The 25,931-nt window shown below is 43.1% G+C and overlaps 1 protein-coding gene across 1 annotated transcript in view; it reads right to left on the bottom strand.

The window, feature by feature from the left end:
- Positions 1 to 16,066: 16,066 nt before the first annotated feature.
- Slc9a4 (solute carrier family 9 member A4) overlaps positions 16,067 to 25,931 on the bottom strand; it is a 43,931-nt gene continuing 34,066 nt past the window's right edge. The window contains exons 9-12 of the mRNA XM_051204530.1: positions 22,596 to 22,692; positions 19,843 to 19,974; positions 19,016 to 19,103; positions 16,067 to 16,465 (exon numbers count right to left, since the gene is read on the bottom strand). Of these exons, the coding sequence (XP_051060487.1) occupies positions 16,110 to 16,465; positions 19,016 to 19,103; positions 19,843 to 19,974; positions 22,596 to 22,692 (673 nt within the window). The 3' untranslated portion in view covers positions 16,067 to 16,109. The remainder of the gene's footprint in view (positions 16,466 to 19,015; positions 19,104 to 19,842; positions 19,975 to 22,595; positions 22,693 to 25,931) is intronic.

The raw sequence follows: 25,931 nt of genomic DNA, 5'->3' as shown, positions 1-25,931 counted from the left end.
AGTATTATGAAGCATCCAGACTAGCAGGTGTGCCTTGTTTTATGAGTGACTAGTCCTGTATCCTAGACAGCTTCAGTTATCAACAACCTAGTGTCACCTGACAAGGGATTGGGGTCTCAACTGAGGGATCTTTTTTTTCCAGATTGCACTGACCCATTGGAATTTATGGTAGGGGATGTCTTAATTGATTGACCATCCTTGGATGGACTGTATAAGAGACCAGAGGAGTATAATCAGGAGAGCCTGCCAGAAACAGAACCACCATGTTCCTCCACAATGGACTGTGACCTGGAAGTATAATCTGAAATAAAGCCTTTCTTCCCCTAAGCTTCTTTTGGCCACGGTGTTTGTCATAGCAACAGAAGGAAATCAACAATACCTTGATACTAAGAAAATGTTTAGTATATCTCTATGCCCAACAGACAGCCTTTGAGCCTTTCTATTTGTCCAACTGATTCAATTGAAATCCCTGAAAAGGAAAGGGGACGGTCTAAAACTCTGTAGGGAAATCATAACCACGGATTTCGTATTTCTCTGGATTAAACTTGCAGGTTGCCGCAAAGAGACTCATTGGTTAAGACCAATTTCCTCTCCAGTTTTCACTTCAACTGCTTGGGATCAAAATGGTTGCTCCATTTTAGTTCAAATTCAGTTAAAATACAAGTTCTGGCCAGTCTTTGTTTTGGTTTATATCTGTACACTCATACGTGCACATTTCCCATTTTCTTTTAGGAAGGCTCCCCTTGGAATAGCAGAAAAGTCCCTCTCCCACCTAAAAATCCTTTCCATTACTTTGGTGGCTGAAAACCATTTTCTCAAGATAGATTTTGTTCAAATGCTAGTGCTCAAAGAACTTCTGAGGACCCGAGTGCTTATTCTGAAGTCCCCTGAGAAAGGGGGCAAATGTGTCTAGTTGGGAGTATACAGAGGAGAAAGTAAGGCTAGGCTACAGCAGACACCATTGTCTCCTGTTATGTTGTTTTCCCAGGCTCTCCTCTGCTATTGGACCCCACCCCCCAATAGGAAGGAAAAGACCACCTGAAGCTCATGGCTGCAAGAAAGTGGAGCCAAAGAAGTCTCTTGTTGAGCACTTGGCCCTCTCGATGAGGCTGTGCAGGCTGATACGTCCATAAAGCGTTTCTGCTCAGATGACACTATATGCTACCCAGAAAAGGCATCCAAGCGAGGCATTCTATTTTTGCTTCCCTGTACCTCCTCCCGCTCTGAGCTAATTAAGGGTCCCTTCGGGATTTCCAGAGTTTTCTTTGGTGGCTTCAGAGGGGAAAGATAGGAGGTGGCTTTGAACAAACAGGAACCTCACCCATAAAGCCAATCTCCTATTTCAACCTCAGTTCTTGGGCCAGCTAAAGCACCACGTGGGACAGGAGTGGACCAGTGAGCCAGGGAATTTGCCCTTAGGGAAAGACAAAACCCCAAGAGCAAGGAATGACACGAGCTAATCGCAGAAACACTGGTCACATTGGCTTTCAGAGACAAACATGCCCTGAGTCCTAATTCCATATCTCAGATGATAACAAGACCAAACACTAGGTCCTGGATCCCTCAGGTAGAAGGGTGCAGTGTGTTCTTAGATTCAGAGCTGGTGTTCTTCAAGTTGTAGTCGACAGGGCTTACTTGGCTCTTGAAAACTCTCTGGTGACTCCCAAAGATTGGTCTTGGCCCTGGGGCTACTGCCAGCACACACCCAACTATAACTCTCCATGGTCTTTAGACATCTGTCACCAGTTATTCTATTCAAACTCCCACGTGGCCATGCCCAGGCCTGAAGGCGTTGTCTAGGAGGATATGATAAAGGCAAATAGAAATCAGATAGATAGAAAACAGCATGAGATAGGTTCAGCTTAATTAATGTATTAATCACAGGACTAATACATAGGGAAAACTATGTATAGAGAAGTTTCCAGTGTCTTTAAAAAGTCAGTGATATTGACCAAAGTTACATATGCCAACACCCCCTTTCATCCTATTAAGTTTTCAGATCAGCTTTAAAAAACACACAGTTCCTGTATACTTTATCAGTCATTTTAAAGATTTTTTTTTTTCCTTTAGTGTTTGTTTTTCAAGACCGGGGTTCTCTGTGTAGCCCTGGCTGCCCTGGTACTTGCTGTGTAGACCAGGCTAGCCTCAAAATCAAAGAGATCCACCTGCCTCTGCTTCCCAAATGCTTGGATCAAAGGTGTGCACCACCACTGCCTGGCTTGAATGCAGTTTTAGTCAGAGGATGCAGTCAGGCAGTCTTGGACTCACAGGTGATTATTCTAAGAATAATTGCCTGGGAAACAGCTGTACCAGAGAATTAGTTTTTTTTTTTTTTGTATTTCTTTGACTCTCTTTTGGAGTAGAGGGGTTTTCAAATTTATGTTCTTAATGTTAAAGAGTTTTGTGACTGGGCATTGGTGACACACACCTGTAGTCCCAGCTCTCAGGAAATAGAGGCAAGCAGATCTCTGTGAGTTCAAGGCCAGCCTGGTCTACAGAGCTAGTTCAGGACTGGCTCCAAAGCAATACAGAGAAGGAGGAGGAGATGATGACGACTTCCGGACCTCCAGTACAGGATGACAGCTAAGCAGTATGCTAAGGGTGGCTTTGGAGAATAGAGGAAAGAAGTGAGTATAAACAAATAGAAAAGCATTGGAAATCAAGAAAGAAGTGACAGAAGAGCTAAAATAAACAGAGACATGAAAACCAACTCAGAAAAATAGTATCAGTCTAGTCTATACTGTCTAGCAGGAAGGCAACCCTAATTCACAACTACAGTTACCCAGACAGCCTTGGTGATAGCATACCACTAGACCTAGCAAGAGGAAAAAGCCAGAGAGGCCTTTAATGTGAGGCCAGTATCAGAGAACAAAACAAACAAATCCGGCTTCTTGTTTCTTGTGTCTCAGAATGGTAGAGCCAGGTACTGTCTTGAGAGAGGGCACACTGTTCCCGGTAGGGATGTTCTTGGGATTGTCAAACAAGGAGCAATCACAGGTCAGCCAGCCCAGGCGTACCCTGCCACAGCTTCAGTGGAGACGGCTAAGCAAGCCAAGCACAGAGAAAGGTACAGGCAGATGGATGTCTGCTGAGACATTTTGGTAGTAGGAAGTTTGGGTTGTGGAGGGGCGTGGTCATGAGAAACCTTGCCTTGTATTGAGTGGTGTATTGTGTAGTGCTATGGAATGAAGAAATCTAAGGCCATGGTCGGTGGCTGTCTCTGCATCCTTAGCCTCCTCCCCACACTGGATGGTTCATAGCTCGGCTGAGTCTGAAACTTCCAAAACCAATGGGCAGAATGCCCATCTCCTTTAGGCCTCCTTTTGCAGTACAAAGCTGCTAGCTCTGTTTTCTTTAGCTGCTCTCCAAGATACCTCTTAACTCAGACATTTGCTCCTCTTGGGTATATGGGCTGGGTGCTTCTAAAATGAGTAGCAGCCTGCCCAGCCCACAAATAACAAGGCTCACGAGGCCAGCAGTGGCCCTGCATGCAGAGAAGTGAAGATCCTTTAGTAACTGTAGTCCACGTTATGGCAACACAGCCTTGCGTGTCTCAATGCTTGATCCACCTATAACAACACCTAGAAGAACTGCAATAGATTTTAGCTGTGACCCCCCCCCAACTCCTCCACCTTGCTTTAGAGGTTCCAATACTAGAGATCAGTGAAAAAAACTTTCTCTAGTTCATGGCTTTTTATTTATTTATTTTTAAAGCAGCTTACTAAGCCAGGCAGTGGTGGTATACTCTGATCCCAGCACTCGGGAGGCAGAGACAGGCAGATCTCTGTGAATTTCGAGGCCAGCCTGGTTACAGTTCCAGGACAGCCTCCAAAACTACAGAGAAACCCTGTCTCGAAAACCAAAACAAAATAAAACCACCACCACCACCACCAACAACAACAACAAAAAAAGCAGCTTACTCTTCCTTTTAGTGCATTTTAGTATTTTTTTCTACTTCATTTTATTTAAAAAAAAAAGAACTTGTTTTTACTTTTCTTCCCTTCTCTTCTTTTATTTACTGACTTTCTTTATTTTATAAACAAGCTTTCTTCGCCCCCCTGACTCCTGTACTGAAAAGAATTTATCAAAATGAATCGTAGATCATAAAGTAAGAAGTCAAACTTTGAAATCACTAGGAGAAAGCAGACACTTGTTAAAGCACAGGCACAGGCAATGACTTTCTGGACTCCAAAATCTCAGGGAATCCTATCAAGAACTGACAGATGGGATTATATGAAATTAAGAAGCTGCTGCCCAGAAAAGGAAGCTATTTCCAGAGTGAGTTGACACTTTAGATAATGGGAGAATGTCTTTGTCAGCTAGTCATCCAACAGAAGTTACATTCAGAATATATAAAGAAATCAGAAGATAGACACAGAGTGAACAAACAATCTACTCAATAAATGGACACATGAGATGGATAGGCAGTTCTCAAGGATGGAGTACAAATGCCCAAATACATTCACAGAAGAACCATTTGATATGGTTTCATTTCCATGCTGATAAAATACCTTTGAGGAGAGATGATTAATCTGGCTTATAACTCCAGATGACAGTTCACCGTTTGCAGGAACCGGAGGTGGGTGCCATCACATCCACAGTCTAGAGTAAAATAAGAATAAACACGTGGGTTCCTGTTTCCTTACTGTTAATGCTCATGCAATTTTCTCTACCCTTATACTGTCCTGTTACTGACAATGTTTTCTTGAATGATGACTCTCTCTTCTCAACTTTCACAGCTCTAAATGTTGTGATTAAGTCAATGAAGGCTCTGCAGCCCACCAGAGATCTATTTGGGTCTGACTCATTGGTACATACATGGGTGGAAAACTAGCAAGGGCCTTTGCTAACAGCTGCTCAAGTTTCCCATGATGCATTAAACAATCATTTCCCCCTTCTGATCCTTGCTGTCACTATTTTCCCGAGCGCCTCCCCTGTTGCCAGAAGCAAATAATAATGAGGATCACAGAAGAGGGTCAGGTAGTAAACGTCCTGTGTTCTGAATGGCAAGGGGGTTGAAAGGGAGAGTGTACTGGGAGCAAAACCTTACGCCGTAGATGTCTACACAAAGTAGAGCTTGGGTGATGGTCAATAGGGCAGAGCTGGATGGTGACATGAGGCTCCTGTATTAGCAGTATAAATGTGTACAGGAACAAGACACCACTGAACCAAAACTGGAGCCCAAACCAAAGAAGAGCTCAAAAGGGCCTGTGTTACTGTACTCCATCCCTGTTCTGCTCTGTGTTGGTTGAATGAGAAAAAAAACTTCAGGTATCTGAGTGGTTGGTCCTCAGTTGGTGGCACTGATTTGAGAGGTGATGCAGCCTCACTAGGGGTAAGGCTCACTGGGGGACAGAGCTTTTGGAACATTGGATTTGTTTTGTTTTCCTGAACAGATCTATGAGTTGAGTGGTTTATGGCTCAATTCTCAAAACACAGCTAAATGCACCCTTAAAAGCCACTATCCTGAACAGCACACTCCGATAGAGGCTCTGAGAGTTCATAACTTCATCTTACACACAGTTCGCTCCCTCTGCCTTGTATTTTCACATGAACACGTGATCTTTCATCTCTCTACTCAGACTGTCTGCCACCACGCCTGACTGCCATAACGAACAGACCCTCCTTCTGGACCTGTAATCCCAAATAAACTCTTGCTTATATAAAGGGCATTTGACCACGGTGTTTTGCCACAGCAACAGAAAAGCAACAATACATTTGTCAAACGACACTAAACCCACCTCCCAAACAACCTTGGATTTGTCACGTACTTATGAAAATAATAGAGATTAGGGACTGGAGAGAGGGCTGAGTATTTAAGAATGTCTGCTACTGTGGCAGAGGATGCAGGTTCAGTTCCCAGGGCCCAATTGGAGGATAACTAGTTGTTACTCCAGTTCTGAAAGATTCAATGCCCTCTGACATCATAAAATGTATGTAGGAACACAGACATACACATAAACAAACATTAAATATTAAAAACCAGTGTTTCAAACTGGAGAGGTCTTATTGTTATTATGATTGTAGTTATGTTTTTGAATGAATTATCAATGTTCTATTAAATAAAATAGACCTTTCTTCATTTTATTGTAAACCCCCCTCAAATTTGAATCATTTAAAACTTCAGTCTTACATCACCATAGTCTTTGTAGTCAGAGGAAAACCATGAAAGGCGATTGTCTGACTCAGCTCCCAGAAAACTATGGACGATTGTTAAGTATAGTAGGTCACTAATAACTTTTAGTGGGAGGTAGAAACAATTAAAGCAAGAATTCTACAGATTTTTTTTTTTTAATTCACCATTTTTTTTAATTCACTATTGGGGAAAGACGGTCCTAGAGTGATGACACTCAAGCTTTCCTCAGCTATAAAATAGTCTCATACACGTGATTCGATAGGAAGGACACAGTACACACACCACGTGAGAAAAAGTCAGGAGAAAGGGGTACAAGGTTACTTGCTGCCAAAAACGGGAAAGGGTGACGAAAGAAGAAATATGGAAATGTAGAAAGCATCTTGGAGCCTTTGTGTGATGACTGTGTTTGGATTCCCTTGGAGAAGCCTCTCAAAACAGCCAACTTCAGTACAGGGCGGAAGCTCCTGAAATTAACAAGTACGGGAAATTAACCTGGCAGGGATTTCAAAAAGAGTTTCTCATTGAGTGCTTCTCATTGAAGTTCGCCATTTCGCGAAAGTAGAACATGAGGAAACTTTTCAGTTAATGGCTTTCTGCTGCCTGAATTCCTGCCCGTGGCTGATGCTCTTCAAATCTAAACACGCCCCCAAAATGTCTATCTTCCCCGCTGCCCAGGATAAATGGTCATGACAGACCATGTTGATGGGAGGAACATGGCCTTCTGGCTCATGACTGATCAGTCAGTAGGAGGTAGGCAGGACAGTGATTTTGGTATTTATTCTGCCAACTATTTGCTGATAGACTTGACTAACAATATAGGGAAAACAGGTGCCAATCCAGGGCTCTTGTTGAATGGTTCTCCTGACCACAAACCTGTGGTGAAGCTAGCTCTGGCTTCTATTGACTTCCATATTATAATGGCCATAGGCAGTTTCATCATAAATGCCATTAATTGCTTTAAATCTACTGAGGGACGCAGGTCAGAATCATTGAATTCACACAAGCAGAGGAAGGGAACTCAGGCAAGCAACAAGCACCTGAGTGAAATAATAAGCCCTTGAGGAAAAGGAAGGTTCAGGATGGGCAAGTGGTGTGCTGAGCTCATATTTCACTTCATGCATTCTGAAACTTTGTTTTTACAAAAATAGTGCTCAAATACATTAGACATGCTAGACAGGAAGTGTTATATAACAAAAATATCACAGAAGGTCCCATTGCTATTTAAAGGAGGAAATGATTCATTTTGACTAACTGGAATAGAAGCCACATTAATTAGAGAGATAGGAAGTTCTAGAGCAGTTTGAGACATTGAGTTTAAATGATGGTAACTAAGGGCAAGATTATGACCTAATCTTTGGCTGCCTGCTTTATATAAACGTGTGTGTGTGTGTGTGTGTGTGTGTGTGTGTGTGTGTGTGTGTACACATATAATGAATGTTTTATAGAGACTTGAAGACAGTATCATACACTCATAATTGTGTGACTGAAGTTAAAGAAGGAAATCACGCAAATGTCCAAAAATGTAGGTAAAACTAAATCCTAAACGAGTTAGACTTGTTAGTACATTCATTCCGATAGCATTCTTCTTCTGGAAGTTGAAGGCTGGGTGTCCGGAGTCTGAATCAAGCTGAGACCTGCAACATAAGACCTCTGTTATTCGCAGAGATGCTTTGTTCCTTCTTGGCCAAGCTGTAGCTGTCCTACTTTTATATTCACAAGTCTTCAGGGAAGCAAGTATTATCATGTAATGGGTAACAGGATTGCAGCAGGGTGTGTTGGCCCTGAAAATGAGATGCTATTTGCCTATGGACATTAATTTATAATCTTCCCACTATATCCATGCATAGTGAAACTTTTTGCCAGTTACAATTGTTTGCTTTTCAAAGGCCACAGGAGGAACTATAATTGATGGTTTAAAAAGCTTACAAAGTGATTGGAGCTCATCAAGGCAGGGTTTTGGAACTTTTGGGGTGATGCCAAGAATGGGTAGAGACAGATGACCCCTTGTACAGTCACCTGCGCGCTTGGCCCCAGATCCATACACACTCAGGGAAATCACTAATGCTCTCACTGAATACCAAGCCAGTGGTGATGAAAAGCCATGTCTGAGCTAGGGCGATGACAATAAAAGCATTTGCTGCAAATGTGTGAGGACCTGAGTAAGAGCCCTCAGAATCCATGTAAAGTGAGATGCTGTAGTATAGATATTTGTAATCCTGGTTCTCTTACAAGGAGTTGAGAAACGGATGGAGAAGAATCCTTAGATGCTCATGGACAGCTAGCCTAGTGTATGGAGTGGAAAAACCATAGAAGGTAAGGACCAACACCAAAGGAATGTGCATATTCATTCACAAGAATTCAGGCACATATATACACATGGAACACACACACTTAGAAAATGGAAAGTGTGTCTGTCTGTCTGAATGTTTGCTTTTCACACCAAGTCACAGCAGGGCAAAAGGACATGCAAAGGAATGTCATTTGATGAAGAACTGAGTTCTGTGAACTAGTTACATAAATAAAATAATGCCAGTGCCTTAATTACTCACCTAGCAGTTATTATTTTTTTATTTTTTGCAATTAAATCTTTAAGAAAGACGATAGATACCATTCTTGGGAATTTGAATGCATTATGTTAGTTCTCTTTTCTTTTAAAATCATTGAAGTTTGTTATTATTTTATTATTTTGTACATACATAGAACAAAGATCAATAAAAAAAATCTCAAAAGGTATGTGACATAATTCCTTGAGAGACATGAACAAACACCTACTCACCCCAGATAAGAAACCAACAACAGACAAAATTAACAATACCAATGAAATTCTTGAGGTTACTGACAGGAGAGTACACAATGGATAACCCAGGAACATGGGCAAGGAGGGACCTTGTGAATCTAGTGCTGTTCAGGGACTGCCTGAGACTTGTAAGTTGTTTGCTTCTAAGTGTTAAAGAGACACGGTTTAGAATTTCCTGAATCTTAGCTCCCTTCCAGGATCGATGTTTAAGTTAGACCCAATTCAGAGGAAATTGCTACAACAAAAGGTTACAGGAGTTTGTCAACTATCTCACAGATTGTAGGTTACAAAACTGTAATCTGGTATCGTGCCAATTTATTCCTCAAACCATTATTTGTAATGCACCAAAACAAACAGCTAGCATAATGAAAAGGAAAAGCTTTGTAAGTTGACTTTTAAGGCAGTCTTTCAAACACTGATTGCAGCTTACAAATAAATGTAATGACAACTCACGGGGGAAGGAAATGGAGTTTTATCCCAAGGGTATTCATTGACAAAGTTAACAGTGACTGAATGGAAGGCACTCGTGAGAACCAGCTGTATCAGTATAACAAGAAGATGCTTTAATGTCGAGTCTATTGAAAACAGAAGACAAAAGAGAGAGATTTGAACAGCAGGCAACAATCTGTGTATGGCCAGAGAAACCAGGTTTCTGGAAGTGGGAACTGTTCCCATTAGTTGCAACAGATGTAAAAATTTAGTTCACATTACACTAAAAAGTTTTTCACCATCTCATTTTTCTAGATCAATTCTAAACTTCTTAGTATTTCACTGGTTTGGGGGGGGCATTCTTTTCTGTCAGTCAATGACAGCTCTGTAAAATGTACAACACTAACAGAATTACAAATGATAAGAAATGGTTTATTTCAGATAAAGAGACGACTCATTCCTTTGCTCCCCATGTAAACACTTTTCCCCATCTGTTTCTAAATTCATATCCATAATCCCAAATGCGTAAATATAAGGTACTATGAATTTTCCTTCAAAGTGTTTGAAGCACAGCATTAATTCCTGCATTAACTGATGGATTAACAGTCCTTCCACACATGTTCTTTTATAATTAGGAACCCTGTTTTCTCTACCCCTTTCGCATAGACGTGTGTCATACTTTTATGTTTTCCTATCTTCTGACAGCATCTAGACACTCTGACCCCACAGCCCACATATGACAAAGATTCTTTCCTTGGTCAAACATGAACTTTCCTCTAGAGCTAGCTGTGTATCTCCGTGTGATGTCTGCTTCAGAAAAGGGCCTTGCTCAGTGAGTTTAGCAAGAATCCACCGCTCTGATATCTGATCAACTTTCACGTCTCATTGGACTCCATGTCCTCCATCCTCCACAAAAATATGTGGTCACCTGACCTTTCTTCACCAAGAATCCTGTTAGGTCAGTTTAGCGAGAATCCCCTGAGTCCTAAGACTTCCCTCCGGTTACCTCCTGTCCACTCTGTAAATTCTCCCTTGCCAATGCCATACTGAGACTGCAGCCCAATCTTTGCTCACAGCATCCCATTGCAGATCTCTGCACCTGTCATCAATAGTCTATGTCATGCCTCAGCAAGGGTCACTGAATACTTGGTCCTGGGTTCTATAAGAAAACAGACTGGGCAAACCGTGGAAGCAAGCCAGTAAGCAGCACCCTTCCGTGGCCTCTGCCTCAGCTCCTGCCTCCAGGTTCCTGCCCTGTTTGACGTGGAAGTGTAAATGAAGTAAAGCCTTTCCTCTCCAAGTTGCTTTTTTGGCCATGGTGTTTCATCACAGCAGTAGAAACCCTAGCTAAGGCATTTACTACACGCCTGTCAAGCTCTGCGCTTGAGACATATTTTGCTACCATTCTTCATCCGGCATTTCCTCAACTCTTCCACTGACACACAAAGACTCTATACTTCAGTTTACTAAATGCTGGAATCTCAGAGCCCCTTCAAGAGGTCAGCGGAGTAGATGTCAGTGATATGGAACTTACTTGAGTAGTTCATAGGATCTGTGGATACCACGCAGAGAGTGAGGGGGCCAATGCCTGGACTCACCTCTTGCTTCTGGATTCTTTCGTGTGGCTGTGTTGGGGGAGGAAGGGACTACAGCATATATGTGGCTCATGGTAGGATGTTACTGCAGCGGGATAAACTGCCTTCTCTCTTACCCACGCCTGCGGAAGCCTCCCTGTGGTGCTAAACCGGAACGCCAGGCTGTACTCTAAGACTTGCCAATAACTTCTGGGCCGTAAAGCCGCCTTCCCATTCTGAGCCTTCCCTGTGCCAACCACCCTAATGTTGTGACAGTATCACAATAGTACCCTTCCTCCCTCGACTCCTCCCCATTTCTCCCTAAGTTATCATGAAACTAACCACTGCTGGGCAGCAGTCAATATCTCTTTATCTGTCCCTTCTCCCTGGGGGAATTTAATTACCTGTGGCCACCATAGATACAGTTTCTTCTTAAGTTTCCAATTTCCTTTGGGAAACAAGGGTTGAAATGTGTTTGCCTGAGCCTGCATTGCCATGGAGGGAAACTACAGTGATACTAGCTGCTTTGTCCACACTCAGACTTGAATGCCAGCTCTAGGGGTGTGGGCGGGGTTTGGTAAATACTGTTTATTAAACCTCAGTCTCGACCCTGCTGGTTCTGTGGCTCCTTGTACCATGTGTGGGTGTACCCTGGGATCAGCCCCTTTCTCCTAAGAATATTCTCTAATATCCCGCGCCCCTCTTTCTGAATGGTGGTTTAACTGTGGGTTAAGGACTCTGCTGACATGTTCCCTCCCCTTCCTGTGCATGTAACCCCTTTAGAGATGGCACAGTTAGATAATAGAGCCGACTCCTGAACTCGGTCCAGGGGAGGCACAAACTCAAAACAAGGTCTGCTTCAGCCTGAAACAGAACACCGGTGAAACCCGGGGGTGGGTCTCTGCCTGTTCCCGGGTTACTCAGAAAAAGTCCTACAAGGAAACAAAAATAAACGAAACACTGCAGGCCCTTCCTTCCTTCCTTTAAGCTAGTGGGGACCACCCACACTACTAGGACAGCCTTTGTTTTAAATACTTCTAATTGGTTCTGCGTCTAGTGTTGCCCCGAGCTCAACATAAAACCCAATGAGAATAAAAAAAAAAAAAAAACCACAGAAACTGAAAACCTGTGTGTCCTTCCTTCTCTTTACTTGGCTGGAGATGGCCTTTCTGTTAGCTTCAGTGAGCGGGTTAGCAGCCAGAAGACTGCTGTGTGACTGCATCTCTGTCTTGAAGCTCAAAGTGGGGGCTGCCTTGGTCTAGAAGGAACCTTAGCTAGGAGAAGCCTGGGGCAATGGAAATTTTTATCCCTGACCTATCACAGTAGCATGAGCACCCCTGGCTTGGAAACACAGGAGTCCTGGGGATAAAATGAGTTTATTAAACCAATTATTCACAGATGAAAGGGAATCTTGGGAGTGACTAGCACTTGGGTTTCTCCTTAATTCCTCTCGGTCAATGACCCTCTGGGGGGGGGGGGATCAGCTTTCTGTTGCTACTGCTTGGTTTTCTCAAGGGGTTAGAAATATGATAGTTGACAGATTTTTTTTTTCCACAGACAAACTTAAAACTTGCAAGAAACTACCTACTTTACTAGTGGCTAAAATATATTCACAAAACTCTTTAGTTATATCAACATAATCACTGACTGTTACAATTTTAGATTTTACTTATCCTGATCTGGGGCATCATGAAATATACTAGCAGCTCTTTTGTTCTGGACAGGCTGAAACAGTTATCTTTCCCCTCAATATTTGTAAGATAGACGGTAATATTTTGGTGTTCACCGACTGTCCAGCACAACAGGCTGGAATTGGGACTGATAAACTCAATTGAAGACAAAGGAAGACTTAAATTATATTCCAGGACAACTGTACCAAATGTGGCTAAAAATGAACAGTGGCGATATTGCTTTGATTGAACATTGTGACTCCACTCCAGGACTGTCTCTGCTTTGACTCATGACCAGTGGGCTCTGAATGACGCATGGGTTTTTAATTGTTCTCTATTGCTGCCATGCACGTCTCTTTAGTGACGCCCAAATACCCACCATTCCACCAGCAAGACCTCTAAGCAAACCTCAGATGTCATTTATATCATTTTGGGATTACTACATCAGTGAATGTCTTGTGTTACAAGTCCATGTACTTTAGCCTAAATAATAATCGACAGATTAATAGATTATTACAAAGGCAGATAATAATCTGGAAATTACACAGATTATTCCATTTAATCCCCCAAGATAACTCTATATAAGGCCACCTTTATTAATTAATCAATTGGCGAATTCCAGCTTAGGAATGCAATTACCTTACCTGATGTATGGCTGCAGAGCCTGGGTTCTGAATTAACAATTAGACTCATTAGATGTCCAAGTGCCAGGGTAGTGGGTTTCTGAGTTGGTAAAGAATGTTCAAGATGCTTCCTTGCAGGATTCGGCATTCCTTGCTGAAAGACTCGATTTCTGCCTGCATGCCTATGTGAGCAAGCATCCTTCAAGAAGGAATGGCAATTCCACCACAGGGTTAGGTGGTGTCTCCAGACCTGCCCTGCCTCTTAAAACACACAAGTGTCATCCGTGAAGGAAAGCGGAGAAGCATACAGCCTCAAGGAAGGCAGGAGGTAAGGATGGGAAGATGACAAAGTGTCTACGAGTTCCTCCTCCGTTTTGTTGGTGCAGAGGCCTTTCTATGGCCAGTGCCTCTTTCTGTAGGCAAAGACAGCTCAGGGGACCATGACGTCATGCCAGACCAGAAGAGGAAAGGGTAAGAACAGTTACCGAATGTAGAGAGACATCTTTCAAGTGAAAACTGTTGACTCAAGGAGAAATTAGAGGAAATGACACTTGACTCAACCTTAGAACCCATCGATACCCAGTACTCTTCATGTTAACAACATAGTTTTCAGAGAGGTTAAAAACAAATAAAAACAAAATAATACTCATAAGAGGAAATTTAGGATTTGTGGGTTATACCATCTGTTTTTTTTTTTTTTTTTTTTTTTTTTTTTGGCTGCACTCTGCCTACAGAACGTGGGTCTTTGCTCAGCAATGAGTTTTCTTAACAACTTCTGCCATCTCTTTGAGTCCCAGCTCCCCTCTCTTCTAAATGGCATCGACGTCCAGGAGAAAACCAGGAAAATGGGATGGATTCCTGTAAGATGACTGGCTACTCTGGGAAGGAGTCCTTGTTATGTGGATTTCTGTTGCTATGTAGATGGAGTCCAGGAAGGAAGGTAGCATCATATCTGCCTCTGAGGACTACGGTGCACACACAGCTTTGCACCTGTGCGTTCTGGCGAGCCCTCTCTGTCTCTGTACCTCCAGCTGCAGCCTGAAGACTGACTCACAGCCTCTCTGTGAAGCATAAAGGTCTTTCTTCCTTCGACCACTGATTCCCTGGATTTTGTGTGTGCACCCTCCCTCCGAGCTTATTACGTTCATTTGACAGTGCGTGGTTTTTTATTAAAATAAATATATTGTATGATTTAGGAAACACGTTCTGTTTCAGAGCCCCAAAAACCTAGAACAATGGGCTTCTTTGATTTTCATTTCTACCCTGACCACAGGAACCTGGGTGACATCACTCATGCCGTGGGAATCTGGAGCAAAGTCATGTGGTCACGCTGCAGGACCAGTCCTTTATCCCCAAGCGAAAGCGAACCACATGCTGGCTTCAGGACATCATTTTTGACAACTGGGAGAGAGTAATGTCTGATGACAACACCTTCTCTAACATCCTCCCCCCAGCTCAAAAGTATTGTCTTCTATACAACATTTATATGTACTCACTGTGACAACTGACGAAAGGAAAATTGGCGAAAGCAAAACCCACGAGGGAAATGTCACAGCCGACAGATGGGTAAAAGGTAAAAGGATCAAACTATCCTCCCTTGTCCTTTGACCCATAAGACTAAACATGCATATACATGTAATTCGCAGGAAAGTTTCCTGGCCCTCCCAAAGAAACACAGGGGTGCCTAGAGCTTAAGATGGTCAAAGAAGGCCTTAGCGACAGGGAGGATTTGCCTGTGGTCTTTAAAGATGTGTTTGTTTCGATCAGATGGGCACAATGAAGATTGAGTGAAACAGTAAAGGCAATTGGATATTTATTGAACTGATTGTCACAGGTCCAGCTCTCTGGCATAGTAGTCACATTTCAGAAATGCTTCTTCACTTGTGAGTGCCCAGACAGGAGAGAAAGAGTTAAGATAAAGTAGTTGGTAAAATTGGCAAGCTGAACTATGAAATTCAAGGCCAGGTTTGGAATAATCGCCACGAAAAAATTCAGCTGAAGAATAGTTACTGAACTCCAGGGCAAAACATCACAAACTACGAATTCACAGCATCTAAACACTATTATTTATGTCATTGCTGATTGACTGTGGTTCTTGTAGTTCTAAAACTTATTTTTAAATTAACACCCTAATTATAAAAATAGTGTAGAAATTCATTGCTCAAAGATTAGACCCTATAGTGCAGATCACATCTATCAATATCACTGATTAAATATAACAATGGTGCAACAAATTTTACCTCTCATTCAAGGTATATTATTGTATCTCTGAAAATAAAAGGGCTCGTAAAACAAAACAAAAAATCAAAGCCAAATGCATTCAATTTGCAAGGTAGCCAACTTGCCGTGGGACCTTTGTGAGTGTTTCAGTCCTAAAACACATGGAACTGAGCCACATGACTTCCAAGATCTCTGCCAGTTCTAGTTGATTATAAGTTTCACATGCATACAGCAGGTAGGAATTGCTGACCAATCACACAGAGTCCTTGACATGACAAAGATGATTATAAGGAATTGTAAATGCTTAGTTCTTTGTTCTTTGGTTCTTTTTCCCAATGGTGTCCATCACTACATATTGCCAAATTCCGGCACCCCCTTGACATCTAGAAGAAAACAAGTAGAGCTTGGTAGATTTCTGTAATCCTTAGATATGGTTGGCTATTCTTGGAAGAAGCTAAGTTTTGTTACACACAAAGGCACAAGGCAAATATGTGGCTCAGTCTTCAAGTTTGCTGTGAAAACTCATCTTGTTTTTATAGACAGGTGTCCAGAAGCTTCAAAAATGCAAACTCAACAGCTCTGCCCTCCACTACGAGAATTTTTGTCCTGCGGTAATGGAAGAGGGACGCTGGAATGACCCAGCATCCTTAGGACAGTGAATTACTTTCTATGGAGCAAAGGACTGTGAGATTTGTAGTGCTCTCTGCTACGTCTGTGCTCAGCTATCCATCTGGACCTGGTTGCTGATATCTCCTCCTCTGTCTGCTCTCCACATTCATACTCCTCACCTACTGCATAGAACAGAGGCTTGAGCCGGATGGCAACCCTCCTGCCCCGTCCAGCATGCTCCTCCTGGCTGCTGTTGCTTCGGGAGCTGAAGCTGAGTGCCTTCTCTCCTCTGTGTAAGCTCTCCATGGGAATCATAGCCTGCATCTGCCGTCTTTCCTGAAGGGACGCTGCTCTCGAGTGTGCACTGAACATCAAGGGCTGGAATCCCGGATCGATGCCACCATCATCTAAGGAGACATCATGACAAAAATGGGAAGAAAATTCGAGAGTTAAGACTTCATGCCCAGGCGGCAAGAATGCTCGAGACTGCACCTCCTGCTCTCAGCTTTATGGTCAGGGTGACTTTTCCCTTTCAATATCACAACCCCAGGGGACTGGGAGGGCCGTGCTACATGGCTGGTATTATAAATAAGTGGGGGTGCTTGGAAATCTGCACATCTAGCCAGTCTCCCCTACATAGGCAGCAGAATATCTTTTCACACTTAATAACAACATAAATCATATACTAACAAAAGAAATGTTTTGTCTTCTAAAAGGTAAACACTATAGTAAGGGTTCCATGAAAGTAGTTTTTTTTTTTTTTTTCATCCTGTCTGTTTCTGTTTTGTTGAGACAAGGTCCCATCCTGCTACAAAGGATGGCCCTGGCCTTACAGTGATCTTAGTGTTGGAAGTGTTGAAATTACAGGTGAGAGCTGTGTGCCTGGCTCTTGGTTTGCTACTTCAATGGTGGCTTTCTAACAGCTTTGCCTCTGAGTTCCACTGCTGTGACCTTGAACATGCAGTCCCAGAGGAACGGAGATGGGGAGGGGGGCAGAGAGCCACAGAAGGTCCCGGGCTGCGACAGATGCTCCTATGTCAAGGTAGTAGATGATGAGCAGTGGTATGTGTATGATGAGGCTAAGAGTCTGCTCTCACTGGGGAATGAATATGTGCCTGCCTCTGTCCTGCTCATTTTCCATATTTTATGCCAATTAATCACCTTAATGGCCCAGTGAGATGCATAAAACTATTGCCCTCGTATCATATGGAAAGTGACTAAAGTTGTTCAAGAAGAGGCGACATTCGATATATTACTGGTAAACCTGGAGGGGCTCCAAAATCCACACACACTCAAGTCTCCTGTTTAAAGTGGCACAGTATGTGCACATGACCTATGCACATCCTACAGTCTGATTTAAATAACCTCTAAGCTTATAGCACCCAATCCATTGGAAATGCTATGCAAATAGTGTTATATTGTGTTTGCTGGGGGTGGGGGTGGGGTGAAAGTCTACTTAGATGCAAAAGACAACTGTACATATCACATGTATGTTGCTAAGGCTGTGCTGTGAGGGACAGGCCGTGTTTTTGAGTTAATTTCGAGTTTTATGTACATTCCCAAGACACAATGCCTTTTCCTCCCCTTTGACATTTTGGAGAGTTCCTGTCTCTTACATTTCCAAGGGCTCAACAGCTCCTACCTTCTGGAATAAAGTACACTTTGCAATGTTTAGTATTTAGAGTAAGTACTTGACTGTTTGCTGTAACGCTTATTTACATCTCTACATCTGTGCCCCAAGAACCGGCTCTGCTGTCACCCCTGTGTCCCGCAGTACTAATGATCATCCCAGAAGATAACTGCAACATTTTCTTGTTTCCTGTTCACTTTAGAACCAATCTGTTGCATGCCCCATGTTTGTATACCTCCTTTTAATTTCCTTTTGTTTGTGAAATGCCTTCATAATATCAAATGGCACCAATTACTAGTGTCAACAGAAGCAGACGAGAGTAATGTAACCGAATTACTATTCCAAAGCCCCCTTCAGGAGGAAGGGATTTATTATACAGGTGGCATTTCATTTTACAGGAGAAGATGGTGTTGCAAGGAACATGGTCATAGCAAGCAATCTGAAGGGTATACCCAACTTATTCCGCATCCAAAGAAAAGGCTCAAGATGAGTTGAAATGTAAATAAACTATGATTCGCTCTATGCGGTTGACTAGCATCTTATTATTAAAAATGAGGACCACATTCCTATCTGTTGAGATGAGAAATCTGTCTTCTCTAGGACACTGTCAAACAAACTGGGAAAATTGGGGTTGGGGAGACAAAAAAAAAATTTCTGATGCTTGATTTTATATATAGGATGGTAAGATTGTGCTGTGCTTCCATGATTCTTTGTATAGGATATTGGCCCCATGAAGATCAGGATAACACAGAGAGATTTACAGAAGGGTGCTAACTGAAAAGTTCTCTACTGAGTCTTTAAAAATCTGTTTAATTCCTTTTGCTTTGTTTTCCAGAGATGGAGTTGGGTTTGGCATGGAGCCACTTTAAACAAGAAAAACACACCAAAAAGCCCTTTATTTCAAAGAATAATAATATTGCTTTTAACAAATAATTATTTTAAGATCCTGTGCCTTTTGTTTATTTGAATACCAAAAGTGATTTTAAGGTTTAAATAAATATAAAATCAAGCAGATAACATGCATATGATTACATGTCAACCTTTTCTAACAGACATCATTTTGATACATATTTAAAGCACAGAAAATCGGCTTTTATTAGAAATATGAGCACTTTCAATACCTAGGAATCTCAGGTATGTGTTAGAGGGAAACCTTTAATCAGTAAATATGACTTAATCTCTCCAATCTCCAAAGGATGCTATCATTATTCTCCTCGTTCAAGTTCCTACCTAACAGTCTTGATTGCCCTTCTTGGCCCTCAAGTCCCCAAACATCCACCCATCTGACCCCGCACAGGAGGAAACATGGCAGTCAACATTGGGTTACCTGTGGGTTCAGCAGCCCTTGTCTCTCTTCTTGACGACTGAGGATTGCTGCAGGGGAAGGAGAGATAGCGAAAGTTCTTGGCGCACGTCTGTGGGTAGTAAGAAGAAACAGAAGTAGAATGAGCTACCACAGTTTCAAATGAGGACTCGGACAAGAAAGAGAAGGATGCGTCCCTGTGGTGGGCACTTTGCTGGGGTGGCTGACATTTCACTACTTTTGTTTTAAGGAAGCAAAACACTTCTGAACTCAATACCCATCCCCCTCGTTGAAAGAACCATTGTGAGCCTTCCAACGTTACTCTCATAGCACGACTCAGGATCAGAGTGGGGTCTGTTCTAGACCCAGTGTTCATGAAGGAGTCTCCATATGATGAACATCTTATAGCCTCAACTAGTAAGATGTTAGGGGCCCACTGGGATGTGAGGATGCGAGCAGAGGGCTCAGGAGACTGGGCAAAATCCTTCTAGTCAATACCCTGAGAAGCTTAGAAGCTTTGGTCTGAGGAGGAGTCCTAAGATGTTCAGGGCATGGGCCACCAGGGGTTCTAGACACAGACTCAGCTTGGGAACCACTTGATATCACTGATCTACCTTGGAAAGCATCTCACCATGGTACTTCATTCACAGATGCCAGAGGCCCAGGAGTCCTGGATCCAGAGACAGGGGCTTGCTTGCATATATTCACACACACACACACACACACACACACACACACACACACACACACCTCGACTTCCATCTCTTTGGTAGCATGTGAGTACTTAGTGTTAATAGTGATTTACCCTCAGCTAATGAGCCCCAAATATGGTCCCATTTGCCCTCACATACCGGCTTTCCCCAGGGCAGACTCTGGCCTTTCCGCATGCTCTCCCTCAAGGTGTTCTGGCGGCGAATCAGAATCTCCTTGGCCTGCTTCTCGCTTGTTTGGGGCTTGAGATTATATCTGTTGTAGGACAGGGTCTGTGGGAAGAGCATAATAACAGGCAGGTAAGAACTCCATCACTACCTGGAGCTCCAGCAGCATTGGAAGACTGCTGGGGTGGGTAGACACAGTGTCTGGGTGCAGCCTTGCCTTAGCATGACAGAAAGACTCCATGGGAGGAAGCCTGGCCGAGTCTGTGGACAGCGCCTTCAGTAATCCCTACAGCACCTCCACCCCCCACAGGAGCCACCCACACACTGTGGCTGCCCTGCGTGCGCATGTGCGCACACACACTCATGCACAGAGACAAAAAGAGAGAGAGAGACAGAGAGAGTTAAATTGATGATCCTCATCAATTCAGAAAGGAAGAGGCTCCACAGTGAGCAAAAACAGTAGTAGGTTAAAGAACAGAGACAGGATGGAACAGCTTGACAGACTGGGGCCAACTGAGCCGCAAATTACTTTTCCTTCTTGCCTTGACCTCAGACCGGTGGAACTCTGCCATGGGTCACAGTCCGACCTCTCTCCACAGAGTATGTTTGAAGGTGCTAGCGTGGATCTCCTCATCCCCACTGTTGCTCGCTCAAAGCTCAGTGAATGTCAGATTGCCTGGTGTCAGTAAGCGGCACAGTGCATGTGCTGATAAACTGTAAAGCAGTGTTGGGTGAGAATGTCCCTGTCACCTCAAATGTCATAGCTTCTTTAAAAAGGATAGTCAACTCAATAACAACAACAACAACAAAAAGGATAGTCAACTCAATAACAACAACAACAACAAAAAGGATAGTCAACTCAATAACAAAAAAAAAAAAAAAAAAAGTGGATATTCTACTAGGTGCTGAAGCAAGCCTGGGGTTAAAAATAAGTAATGTAAATCCAGGTCTTCTAAAAGCCTATAGTCATGATAAGCAGTGGCTGTTCAATTGTTCAGGGTAGCATTTCCTGGACAGAAGAATAGAAGAAGGTTTTCTTAGCCCTACAAATGCTAGGGATGGTGGGAAAAAAAAAACAGGTGGTATTTGTTCGTTTGTTTCTGTTTTGTTAACTTGACACAAATTGCAGATGTCTGGAAAGAGGAAATCTTAGATAAGGGGTTGCATTTATCGTATTGCCTGTGACCAAATGTTTGTGGGCATTTTGTTGATTAATGACTGATGTGCAATGAGCCCATCCTCCTGTGGGCCACGCCATGCCTGAGAAAGCCAGCTGTGGAAGCAGGGGGAGGGGGAGTGAGCCGGGAAGCATCGCCCCTCCCTGCTCCCTCCTCTCTTCTGTTTTCCTTCTTTCCCTGACTTCTGTCAGGGATGGGCTGTGACTGGGAAGTGTAAGCCAAACAAACCCTTTCCTTCCCATTTGCTTTCCCTCTCGCTGATTCTCAAACTAGAATCGTAGGGACTTGGGGACTGGTGAGCTGTTATATTTTCGAAGAACTAAAAGCGGAGACAAAAATGTGCCTGCCGCCCATCGCTGCCCTCAGTTCACTAATCCTACTCTGATTTGATTGCAGCTGGTGCTCAGCAATAAATCTTCTAATGGAAAGTGGCCAGCATACTCAAATTCAGAAAAATAAGGAAGGGAGGGAGAAGCTGCGTAGTTTAGAAGAGAGTGTTGAAGGTCAGGTGAAAGAAGAAAGCACCTATCTGGGTGTCTACATCTGGGGACTAACAGAGATTGGGAAGTGCGGGCAAGGAGTCATTTCAGAATGCGCTGGAGTTTCAGGGCCCCAACCTTCTCTTTCCCTGTATCATTAAGATGGGGAAACCATTGAGTACCAGGTACTGTGTGGGCCTGACCCTCCTTAAGGTAGCCATTCTATGCACCAGGAAGTTCTTATCTACCCAGTGAAGGTTAAATGTGATAGTTTTGCTGGAACAGTTTCACTTGGAATGATTTGAAAGTCATGAAATTTACCCTAAGAGCACTGCCCCAGAGCTCAGGCTTTTCTTTCTCTGACACAAGCTCCTTAATCATCAACCGTCCTGACCCAGGACTACGGAGAGCTCTGACCTTCACTGAGGGTGTAAGTCTGGAGTCTTGGAAAGAACACCGGATAGGTACTTAGCAGAGAACTCTTAAACTACATTTACCGCATAACCTTGAATAAATCTGATCATCAAGTTTGCTAACCCCAGCATCTACTACAAAACGAATAGCTTTGACTAGATGGTTTCTTAATCCCATCGGAAGCAAGATTACAGCATTACCCAAAACAAAAATCCTCACAAGAAACGTACTTAATCATAGCCAAGAAATAGGATGGAGATCCTCCTGGACAGCCGGAGGGCCATCTGAGTCCCGCTACCATGTTTTTTTTTTGTGTGTGTGTGTTTTTGTTTGTTTGTTTCATTACAGGAGGATGGCTACATCTGTCTTCCCTGTGAGGACAGGGAGACCTGTAGGTTCTGAGCTCACTGGCTGCAGGGCTGGGGCAGCCTGACCCCTAGAGCCAGCAACTGGATTTGCATTTATTCTTAGGCCAATGGTGCCAACCTGGCAGCTGACAGCTAGCTTTCTGTTGTCCAAACCCAGCAGAGCAGCCACTCGAGAGGACACTGGGAACAAGACCAGAGTCCTGAAGAGTTGGTAGGAGCAGAGCAAGGCAGGGCAGAGAGGCAGGGCAGAGGGCAGGGGAGAGGGCAGGGCAGAGGGTCTCACATACTCTTTGTCGAACTTGGTACATGTTTCTTGTCAGAATGTCCCGCATGGACTGCACATCTTCAGGGGAAAGCCGCTTAGTTCCCTGTATCTTCTCAGGCCTGGAAATGCCATTGGAGAAAAGTCATTATTCTTCTATTTGGGGAAGAAATGCCATGAAGATACAACCGGCTTTGCTCTGTGCTGTCCTGGAGGAATTCCTAAGTTCCAGGGTCACAGTTGCTGCGTATAATCATCCCTGCCACCTTAGCAAATCCATTTCAAGTCCAAACATATGTTTCGATTTAAAGATTTAGAAACATTTTCTTCCTTACAGTTTCCACGTGGTTATCATCGTAAGGCATTTTTAAAGGGGGAGGAGTTAAGGTCATGAGCGTCAACTAATTTATAAAATACAATAAAAAAAAATCAGTTATTTGGAAGTGATGCCCTAAAACACAGTCTCAGGATTTTACTGTTAAACTTAATAGAAATAAAAACCACCCAATCAAAGCTCGGTTTTATTTATTTATTTATCTATTTATTTATTTATTTATTTATTTATTTATTTATTTTTGTCAGATCCGTGCTCCGACAAACCAACCAAGAGTTGCCAGGCCAAGGCCTTTGGCATCACTGCATGCTGAGCCTCACCTGTCTGCTGGGTTATTGAGGTTACATGAGTAAAGGCAGCTTTCTGGGAATTGTGCTGTTAGAGAGGACTGAGATGATGAATTTTAATTATCGACTGGAAACAACCCAGAATCACCTGAGAAGACAGTGTTCATGAGGGACCACCTGGACCAAGTTGCCCTGTAAAGAAACCTGTGGGAGATTGTCCTAACTGCCTTAACTGATGTAGGAAGACCCAGACTGAATGAAGAAGGACTGTTGCCTAGCCAGGGGAAGGAACGGGCTGTGTAGGAGTAGACCAAGGTGGCTGAGCACTGAGCTTGAGAGCATTCCCTTCCTCTCTCTGCTGAGCTGACTGTGATGTGACTCGTTGCTTCGGGTCCCTGCCTTGATTTCCCCACATGGATGGATTATAATCTAGAACTGTGAGTTAGAATAGCACCTTCTCCCTATGTTACTTTGTATCAGAGTTTTTTGTTTTTGTTTTTTATCATAGCAACAGTAACTAAACTGGGACAGGGCCTTGTTTTTGGATAAGGAACAATTAAAAATGGGAGTCCCATCTTATAAACAGAATTAAGCTGTTTGCACCATGGAGGTCAACTCCACTGGGCACCCCAAAAAAGTTTAAAACGTAGCCTTAGGGCCAGGTTAAATAATCAATGCCCAATTGTCCCCTGAGATTTCAAAGCTATGAAAGGAATTATCGTGTGACAGATGTATCTGATTACAATCTAGTAGCAATAATTGAGAAAACCTTTTCATTACGCTAGAAATACACATTCACTCTAGAACGTAGGTATAAGAAAAAGGGTTCTGAAAGCTTAACCCGGCTTTCAACGCAGCCACCTTCCTGACACCATGCTACAGACCATGAGGCTTTTCCTTTACTAGTCTCTGCTCATTTCTTGGAGGAATAAAGGCATCAAAGGCTTCAGTATCTCCTTTCTCTTGTTGCCAGGATGATGAATCACGGGGTTAAATTGATAAATTCAGTGCAGGCTACTATTCTACTATTCCCCACCCCCAAAAAAACCTTACAGCCACTCAATGGTAAAGGTGGTTTGGATATAATGTGCACCTCCTAAAGGGCTTTTTTATGGGTTTTCATAGTAGGCAAGGGTTTCAGTTAGCAACTGCTATGTGCAGAACGGCCGACGCCCTTTCTACGTAATGACTGAAGTCGGAGTTTCTGTGACTAAAGTTGCAAATGTCACTTGTACTGACATTTGGGTGCCACCCTCGATGATCTAAATTATATAAATGAAACTGCACTAATGTCCTCCAAATGAAACTTATTCTGATTTAGGTACACCTGCCCACACAATCTAAATGCATTCCATCATTGTGTGTGTGTAATGGCTTACCAAACAGAAACGCCAGCTAGTCAAACATCTCCATGTTCTACATTCATATAAAACAAATAGGAAAAAAAAACCCAGAGATAAAGGAAATGGCGAGTGAAACTTGATACAGCAGCAGAACCCTCTTGGTATTCTCCCCAGTTCTAATTGGCCCCTCCAGGAAGGCCAGACTTAATTAAAGTCTTCTTGGGTAGCTGGCTAGAGTGAGTAACACAGGACTCTCAAAGCTGAGCCTCTCCAGACTCTCACCAAGAAGTGGCAGCTACAATTATACAGAAGTGCTGGGTAACCTGAACCAGGAGATGCCTGGAGTTTCTTCACTTCATAAACACGGCCATCCCTGGGACACTCACACCACAGGTGCAAGAAAGACACAGTCCCTAGAGACAGTGTCACTGGGAACCCTTAGGACCAGCAATTCGGAGGGTAAACGGGACAGCTCTTGTCTCAGGAACGTTCATATGTTACAGAGAAGGGGGATCTCTATTACTAACATAAACCAGGAAAATCTGAATCCAATGACATCTGAATACAATGTTTCCCTTTCTCATAAGTTCTCTCCTTCTTCCTTCCTCCTCCCTTCTTTCTTTTCATGAGATGCTATACTAATGTAAAGACACTTTAACTGAATTACAACACCTAACAAACACTATATTCACACCATAGTAAGGAAACCCAAATATAAACTACCGTGCCCTAATTCTTTGAGAAGAATACATTTTTCAACAGCCCAAACGTGAAGTGTCCCTCATCAGTTACTCCATCTGCATGGCTGCAAACAACATTCCTCTGCCTGCATGGGAGATGGAGAGGGGACTTGGAAGTTAAGAGGACACACTACTCTTTCAGACCCGAGCACTGCTCCCAGCACTCACGGCAGGTGTAAGCGGCTCAGATGCCTCTAGTCTCCATGGGCATGTGCACTCAGGTACACCTGACCACACACAGGCACTCACAGATGCACATAATTTAAAAAAGAAAAAGAATACGACACACTCAAACTCTTGAGATTAGGAAGTTGTAGCTGGTTATCCAATAATCTCATAGCTGTTTTAATACCTGTAGTACTAATCTCTATAAAATTTGTGTATATATCTGAGATAAGGTTTTGTGTGGCTCAGGCTGGATTTGAGCTTATTCTCTTCCTACCTTCACTTTCCAAGCACTAAGATTGCAAGCTTCATCACCACACCCAGTGGATGCTGGGAATCAAACTCAGGGCCTCATGCATGCCAGGCAGATACTATAGAGCGACACATTAGATTTGAGGTGACAATTTGTAAGAGTTGGCTCTCTCACCAAACTCAAGTTGTCAGGCTTGACAGCAGGTACCTTTATCCACAGGGTCATCACACAAGCCCACA

Source organism: Phodopus roborovskii, unplaced genomic scaffold, assembly GCF_943737965.1.
Source record: "Phodopus roborovskii unplaced genomic scaffold, PHOROB, whole genome shotgun sequence".
In the NCBI taxonomy this organism is placed as follows: Eukaryota; Metazoa; Chordata; class Mammalia; order Rodentia; family Cricetidae; genus Phodopus; species Phodopus roborovskii.
Note: the sequence above shows the minus strand (reverse complement) of the source record. Positions and strands in the feature narration are given on the sequence as shown.